At 30.0% G+C, this 8,887-nt stretch overlaps 1 protein-coding gene across 1 annotated transcript; it reads right to left on the reverse strand.

The window, feature by feature from the left end:
- Window positions 1–1,133: 1,133 nt before the first annotated feature.
- LOC124890087 lies at window positions 1,134–5,312 on the reverse strand. Its single transcript, XM_047401957.1, has 10 exons — window positions 5,305–5,312; window positions 4,715–5,000; window positions 4,322–4,444; window positions 3,572–3,694; window positions 3,049–3,243; window positions 2,909–2,959; window positions 2,662–2,863; window positions 2,237–2,346; window positions 1,496–1,908; window positions 1,134–1,269 (listed from the first exon to the last, which is right to left on the reverse strand). The coding sequence occupies exons 1-10, from the start codon at window positions 5,310–5,312 to the stop codon at window positions 1,134–1,136; spliced, it is 1,647 nt and encodes a 548-aa protein (XP_047257913.1).
- Window positions 5,313–8,887: the final 3,575 nt, after the last annotated feature.

Consider the following 8,887-nt stretch of genomic DNA (forward strand, 5'->3'; position numbering starts at 1 on the left):
AATGAAATTATATATGTTTCAAAATCTGTACATTACATATGTATTTTCAAGCAGCAGTTCATATGTATTTTTGACATTGTAAATATATATTAGTTTAAAGGTGGTAACTTTAATTAACCAAACAAGTATATGATTTGTAATTGTTCAAAGGTTTAAATAATATATGTGACATATAAATATATGTTTGAATTGCATAATGTTATTACTGCATATGTATTTGTACTGTAAAAAATACATTTGATGTATAATACATATGTATTTTTTTAAAAAAATATAATCACTGCATATGTATTTTGTAACTATAATCAAACCTATGACTGCATAAAAAAGTCAAATTTATCTTTAATTCAAATTCTCTTGTATAATGATTCTAAATGAACACATATCAAAATTAAATATTAGGTTTGATCAATATGTATTTTCCAAAAGCATTATATTGACATGAAATATGTATTTTTTGGGAAATATTTAATATGTATTTTATAGCAAAATATCAACACTGCATATATATTTTGTAAATAATTGCATTAAAATGTCAAATTACATTTAAATTTAAATCCTAATTTATAAATATAGTTAATGAAAATATAGTAAAAATGTATATTAATTATGTTGCAGTTGTATTTTTGAAATGTTTGATTCTAACATTTCATATGTATTTTTTTGTTGAAAAACAATTGATTTATACTATATATGTATTTTTAAGCATAATATGAAAACTGCATATGTATTTTTTAACTAAATATCTTTAAAGAACAACAACAACATACTAAAATACATATTAGAAATGGTCCATATGTATCAATATTTGATTTTAACACTGCATATGTATTTTTAGTCTAAATAAAATTGGTTTATACGATATATGAATCTTTAAAGATAATATAAAAACTATGCAAGTATTTTTTAACAAAATCTCACAGTAAAAGATAGAACTCCATGAAATATGAACAAATTTAAAACATAAAAATTAGTCTGTACAATCAAAACCTACATCCATAAACTAGTTTCTAAAGTACAAAAAGTCTAAAATCAATCAACCATCATACATCAACAACTTCAGTGACACTAGTTATTCTACTTTGCCTTGCAGACTTCACGGGTGCTTCGACATCACTAATGACATTTGCTTCTTATTTTTGAATCCCATAATCCCACAAAAGTGCAACATATCTTGTACGGAGTGCATTGGGGTCGAACTCAGTCGCAATAACTTTGTGACCATAAGAAAGGCACTCTGCATACATAACGATAAAGACACCACAATCCCTACTAAAAGAAGAAAAAAAATTGATTAAATAGTGAAATATATTTTGTACAAAGATACAATTTTGGTATATGTAATTTCAAAACTTACAAGCTTCCACTCTATTGTTAAGGCAAGTCATCTTCAAATAAAACATCAAACATATTTGAGGATTCTTTGTCTTTGTATCTTGGATGGTTTTGAAGATCAATTCCTTTCTTAACATAGAAAGCACAAGCTTGGAGACACAATGGAATAATCTTTGCTATTTTCTCGATCTCAGCAAGAACAGCCGCATAATGACCATTGGATTCATATGAATCATATAAGAATATACACCTCTCTAAAAATGATAAAACCGCGAGAACCCAGTGATGTTTGTCCTTTATATTGACAGGAATAAAAATGTCTTCCACTGTATGCCATGGCACTGCAGCATGCATACGGAACCCATTGATGTACTCAATAAGATGGTGCTCCTGTACTCCATCTTTAAGATTTTGATGATCCATAGAATATACATTATTCAAAGATCTAATTACGTTCATAAAGTTGCAGTCAACTGTACTGTATTTGTATGATTTGTTTGTCTCATTTTTGTACGAACTGTGCGGCCCATACTTCGACTTCTTCCTCAAGTAGTATAAGCAGACATCAATATGCTGCATTAGTGAATACGACAAACTTTAGAGCATTCAAAAAAATTGTATTCTAAATATTACAGTGTATGCAAGTAAAAAATACATATGCATTTTTTTATATTAATATAGATGACTTGTGTATCAAAAATTACATTCTTAAAGTTCAGTTATATGTAGACAATGTTATCTAATAGTATATGCAACAGTATTTGATGTAATATAATATATCATACTTTGAATTCTTAAAAATACATACATGTTAAACCAAATGTATTTCAATGTAACCTAATATGTATTTTTAATTATTGTTATAGACAAAATGAAAAAAATTTCAAAATAATATACTAACCGAATCTGTCCACAAATTCCATCGTATAGAACCAGTTTTTGTCTTCAACACCAAAATGCATCTTTGAAATTTCTGATTTTCCCCTTTTGTAATGATCCACTTTTCCTTTCCTAGGTATTTTAAGGAATTGGTAAAACATTAAAACATTTATTGATACAAAAAAATAATTTTTTGCAATTCAAAAGAACTACCTCCTAGCAGTAGCTTTTAATAGGTCAGCAGAAATTCAGTCCTTGAAGTTCTTGACAATCTTTGTATCTATTATCCCATCAATCGGGTAATATAAAAATGGATGTTTCTGGGGAAATATGTGTATTAGCCTTTTTTATCTCCCTATGTAATTATAGAATATGAATACTTAATAAATACAAACGTATTTGTAAGACATATTACGTAAAAAATAATATATATCTTATTATACTTACCAACAGCTGAACCAAATTTTTCGGTGTATGGCGATTCCTTGAATTTTGATGGTCGCCTAATCCTTAACTTTGGTTTGGGAGTTTTTACTTCACGATTAGCGGATGGATGAATGGTGATGCTTTTTTGATTGTAGACATTCAAGCTAGGTAGAAACTCATCCGGGATTGTGTTTTCTGAATCAGGCCACAATTGTTCATCCTTCTGTTCATCATTGGTTACTTCTTATGTATTACGAGGTGTGCTAACCTGCTCCTCGGTAGCAAGTTCTACCTCTGAATCAGTGATTCCTCTATTCATCTAACAAAAAGATTGAAAAAAGAATATTACATTTTTTCTATCAAATTGAACCTAAATAAACTCAAAATATATAATAGTAAGATACATACTTGATCATGATCTTCAATAACAGTCTCAGAAGTTTTTGCATCCAAAATTTCATGATGAGATTCTTCTTGACGGTTTGCCGATGGATGTATGATGATGCTCTGTATTTGATACGCATTTAGGCTAGGTAACATCTCATCAGGGATTGTGAATTGCGAATCAGACAAAATTGTTTCATCAATTTTCTCATCGATGGTCTGCAAAAAAATAAAAGAAAAAATTTAATTTTCCTCTGAATTATTACATGACATGAAGAAAAAGTTAACATCACTATACATACTTGACAATCATGTTGAACAACCTTCTCCGAATGTAAGTAATCCAAATTTATACTTCGGAGAAGCTCATCAGGGATTAATTGATGAGAATCAATTTCAACATTCATTTTTTCAAAATGCAAATCAGTACACCCCTTGAAAACAAGTATAAAAATCAAAACAACAAACAAACATGTACTTGTATCTGTTTATATATATGAATTCAAATGAATATATATATATATATATATGAAACTTAATTATTTACCGTTTTACCAAGAAAATTTGCCTCAAATTTCTTATCAACCTCCGAATTTAATCGTTGTGGTGATCTTTCGGTACCAACATAATCCATATTCTGGAGGTCAGGATCTTTATCTGTATGTTGTTGCTACAAATACATATACAAATTAAAATAACCTATTAAAACTTGAGTCAACTTTAATATTTTTTTTTATGAAACTGAATATACATATTTATCTATAACATCAAACTCAAAAATATAGTACATAAAAAAATAATCACCCAGTGTTAAAATACATATGCAGTGTTAAGAAATACATATGAATAAAACTAAAAATACATATGCAGTATCAAAAAATACATATGAATAAAACTAAAAATACATCTGCAATGTTAAATCATACATACGAATAAAACTAAAAATACAAATGCAGTGTTAAAAAATACATATGAATAAAACTAAAAACACACGGTGTCGCATGTTATAATGTTTGTAATGAACCAAATACTATTTACTGTTATGTGAGCATCCTCAAAAATATATATATAAACTACATGTGATGTAAAAAATAATTGTATTTATTGAACAATGCATATATATTTAAGGAAAAAATACATAAAGTATCAACAACACATAAACAAATAATTCTTGCACATCATACTAAGTCAATCTTCAATTCTATTCCAAATTTGATAGTTCTATTAACCTCAACTATATTTTGAATATAAAATTTAAAAGTAAAAGTAAATATGTATTTGGAACTTTAATATTTACCTTTGTACCGTCAGAAATGTTATCCGAAGATTGAACAACATCAGGACTGAAATATTGTCCAGATTGCTCTAACCCTCCCTCATCAACATTTGGTTTATCAGCTTTTATATCTACAACCTGCTCCTGAAAAATTTATGTCCAATAACATAATGAATTATTTAACAAAATATGTTGTATTTGTATAAGGCAGTCCAATAAGTATATATATTCAAATCATCTAAGATTTTCAAAGAAAAAAATTACCTTGCTTTGAGTGAATGCTTTCGTCAACTTTTTGAATTTTTTTCTCATTAGCCACGAATTTCTTTAAACTCACGAGAACCTGTTTTGATAAAAAATCTATATACAAATTTTTTTCCATGTAAAACAAAATATTTGCCAAAAAAAAATTACCTCATCGTGAAATGCATCAAAATCTTTCTTAGAAATAAAGGCTTCTTTCTCAACATGACTCTCAGGCTTTAACACGGCTACTTCCTCTACATGAATATCTGGCTTTGAGTGTACCTGAGGAAAAATAATCCGAGTTGTTTGCTTTCCTTTCTTTGTTTTCGAAAAAGATGCCTGTCGTGTTGGAATTAGCTTGAAAACTGGTGTCTTCATTCCATCAGCCTTTGCAGCACGAGGAGTTGGTGTCCTCGTTTGGGTATGCTCGTCAAAACTATCTACTTGCTTTTTCCTTAAAGGTTTCTTCACTACTGGTGTTGAGGAATCAACCTTCTATTTCTTCTTTGAATATTCATTGATCTTTCTTGGTGGTGGATCCTAGAAGTCGTTATTAGAATCAACATAACGTTCATGTTGTAGTGCATCCTTCTGTGGTATTTACAATTTTGACAACTCCTTTTTTGTTGGCTCTATGTTCTTAAAGACAACCTAGAATAATAGGTAAATAATATATGTTAAAGAATCAGTTAAACAATTGTAAATGAAAATGTATATATGTATACTGTAAAATACATATGTATTTAGTAACAACAAACCTTGCCATTGTCATTGAACATAGCATTCATCAAAACCTCAAAGCGTGGACGAGGTGCAATCGTCTTCCAATTTAATAATCGGGGAATCCAATTATCAACCTTCGATGCAATCTTTGGTGGTACATTTGAACAACACTTGTAAAGCCACACTTAAATAGCCAGTGGCATTCCCTGAATCAAATAAAATTGACCACCAGCTTTCAACCGGTTGTTCAAACTTCTGGCCAGATCTTCAAACGATGAATAACCCCATGGAAAATCCTTATATCTTCCACTATCGACCAAATTGAAATGAAGACGGGGTATTACCACAGTTTCAACATTAGATAAGATAAATGAATGCAGGAAGTACAGGATTGCAAATTTCTCAGCATCCGCATCATTGTTCTCCGCCCATACTCTCTCCGTGAATGCTAGAAATAGTTACCTTTTCTGTATAATTTCTGCCCCATTGAAATACTTCTCAACCATTCTATTTGGTACACCCTCGTCAAAAATAAAGTCATACCTAATTGACACACAATTTAATCCAGTTATGATAGCAAATTCCCTGGGAGTAAAATTAAGAAAGGTCCCATTAGCACAAATCAGAATCCCAGAAGAAGAACTACCTTTCACCTCAAGAGTCATAACGTATTTGCCCAACTGTGCTTGTACTACACATTACTTCTTCTTCATAAAATAACCAAAAATGTTTTTGTCGCAAAAGTTTTTAAACTATTACTTGTTTAAAATTGCGTGTATGCTTCAATAAATATCTTTGTCAATGTAAGAACACATGTGTGGTGCAAATCTTGGAAGTTTTCTGACAATGAATATTTCATCCTGCATCTCCTATACAAAGAATCATATAACATGCAGCCAAAAAATCAAGCAGCCAATAAAAATCAAAAACATATAACAGGCATATGTATTTTTATCATATCAAAACTGCAACCAACACTGAAAAATACATATCAAATATACTAAAAATACATATAGTCAATAGACTGTTCTGGTATTTAAGCTAAAATTAACATGCATATGTATTTTTATCATATCAAAACTGCAACCAACACTGAAAAATACATATCATATGTACTAAAAATACATATATCTAACATACTGATGTAGTATTTCAAGTAAAATTAACATGCATATGTATTTCTTACCATATCAAAACTGCAACCAACACTGAAAAATACAAATCATTTATGCTAAAAAATACATATAGCCAATATACTCTTCATGAGTAGTTAATACAAAAATATATTTTCATAATTATACTATCATCTTCACAAATCAACATTCAATCACAAAATATCATCATAACACCAAAATACATATTAACTACATCAAAAAAATACATATAACTTACAATTTTAACAACATCTTTACTTGGGGCAAAATACATTTTACTCAAAAAATACATTTAGAACAAAAAATAACCTCTTCCTCGCTAACATCTTCAGAATCATCATCAAAAGAGATCTGAACATCCTCATCAACCTTAGTCAAACCTTCCATTTCTTTCGCTTTTCTTTTCTTCTCAATTTTTTAAATTTTTTTTCCTTCTGAGAAGGCAATTTCTTCAACGTTTTTTTTTCAAATTTTTTTCATCTTCAGCGGATCGTTGTGAAACTTCGACCTAATCTCTTCCGGTTTCTCAAATTTCTTCGACTGTAATGAATTTGAAACAACTTTAACTACATCTTCTTGAGTTAACCCAAGACTAAAAGATGGTCCACAATCATAGACCAAATTTGAATTACTTATACCACTATTTGTTGATGATTTTGGTGTTTGTTCAGACATTAAAATCAAAAACCTTAAATTTTGATTTTGAGATATATTAGAGTTTGCTAATTCTGAAATTTACCCAAAAAAAATGCTAACATGCAATAGCTAAATTAAGAGTTACCTGAAATAGATGAAGATAATCTTTACTGATGATGCTAAAATCGTGCAAAGTGAAAAAAAATGGGAGCGGAAAGATATACTTTAGGGCAAAAAAAATGGCAAAAAATCTTTCAAAATAATGAAAGAGAAAGCTAATGGCGTGAAAAGAGGAAAAACTTACAGCTACTTCTCCAAGTGGGTAAAAAGTACAGACCACATAAAATAATGTTATAGATGTTACAAAATGTAATTTAATAAAATTGCTGTTATTTTTAGTAATTTTAATGCTTAAGTTTGATACTTTATGTAAACACCACATATCAGGCCCAACAACCTCCCCTGACCTGATCCAACTCCAACGGCCCAACCAATCGACCCTACCCGACCCACCATTATTTGCCATCTTCTTCTTCAAACAACAACAATAATAACACGTCCAAATTAACAACAACAATTTCAACGTACACACATCCAAACAAACCGATATCAACTCCAAAATTTCAAATTTGACCCAACGGCGACATCAATAAATAGTCGCACAGTAACCCAATGCTAGCAACCCATCAAAATCCAGCGAATGAATTAATTCTGGCCAAAAACCCGACAAACCCAAACCCAGCTTTCCAAAATTGACCCATACCCAAACTCAATCCGACCCAACAAATGTACAACCATGAATTTCCTCAATATCTCAGCATCATCTGATGTTTATTTTGAAATGCAAAATCAGTACAAATTCGTACAACACAGCTCACCCTCCCTCATCTTATTTTCAAAATTCCTAAATTACCCTCATTTCTCTTTATCCCACATCAGTGGAGAAAGGATTGACTCCCCATTTTGTTTCCCTTATAAAGCTCCTTGTTGATCTAAAAGAGGCATGTCTTGAAGGTGAAGAACTTTCGAGTAAGAAATCGTATCTCTTTTAGTATAAATTTTTTTTTGTAAAAGTCGTCTCGTAGTCTCGTTTTGCTGCTTCAAAATAGGAAATGCTTCATCCCATTTAGTTTTAATTTTTTCTTTTTCTTCTCAATTACTCTGTAGTAGTAATATTGTTCTAATAGTAGTATTAGTATTGTGTGTTGGGATTTGTGTGTCGTAGAGGCTGTGAAATTATTTTTATTATCATTCTACTAATTGAATCTATTCATGAATTTTGTCACTGTAGCCACATTTAGATCGCAGGGTTTTACTGTTTTGGTTTATTTAGCGTTGATGAATCTATGTAGTTTTCTAAATTTTTCCTTTAATTCAGTTTGTGTATGCTGTTTTGCTTAGCTTTTAGCCTAAAAGTTTAGTAAAGCCCACACTCTAAAAGGGCTACTAATTTCTTCCTGTAAACGATTATAGAAGTGAAAGGGGCTAGATTCTTTGTATTAGGATGCTCACTGGTTGTAAATTTGGTTGTTTTTACTAGAGAAAATTTTAGTAGATTTTTTTGTTATCCGACGACTGACACTTCATTCAGTTTTTGCTTGTTAGTTTATCAGATTTTTAAATTCTATGAGAGTTCCATGACTTTCTTGATTACGAATCCTCATGGTTTGTAAAAGAGAAGGCGAGGAGGAACAAGAATGGCATTTTAGTCCTAAAAAATATTTATCTTATGTTTGCATTCTTTTGATTCTACTTATTGATCATGTTTAATTTAATGGGATATGGAGTAAGGAGAAGTCTTGATATCTATAAATGCTTGCTTAGGTGA

Source organism: Capsicum annuum, unplaced genomic scaffold, assembly GCF_002878395.1.
Source record: "Capsicum annuum cultivar UCD-10X-F1 unplaced genomic scaffold, UCD10Xv1.1 ctg1183, whole genome shotgun sequence".
Lineage (NCBI taxonomy): Eukaryota > Viridiplantae > Streptophyta > Magnoliopsida > Solanales > Solanaceae > Capsicum > Capsicum annuum.

Excerpts from the sequence above, each read along its gene's own strand:
- LOC124890087 (XM_047401957.1), bottom strand. Across the intron at positions 3,695-4,321 it reads ACATTTCTGACGGTACAAAG|CAACAACATACAGATAAAGA; the intron begins GTAAATATTAAA and ends ATGTATTTGTAG. Across the intron at positions 2,960-3,048 it reads TTATTGAAGATCATGATCAA|ATGAATAGAGGAATCACTGA; the intron begins GTATGTATCTTA and ends TCTTTTTGTTAG.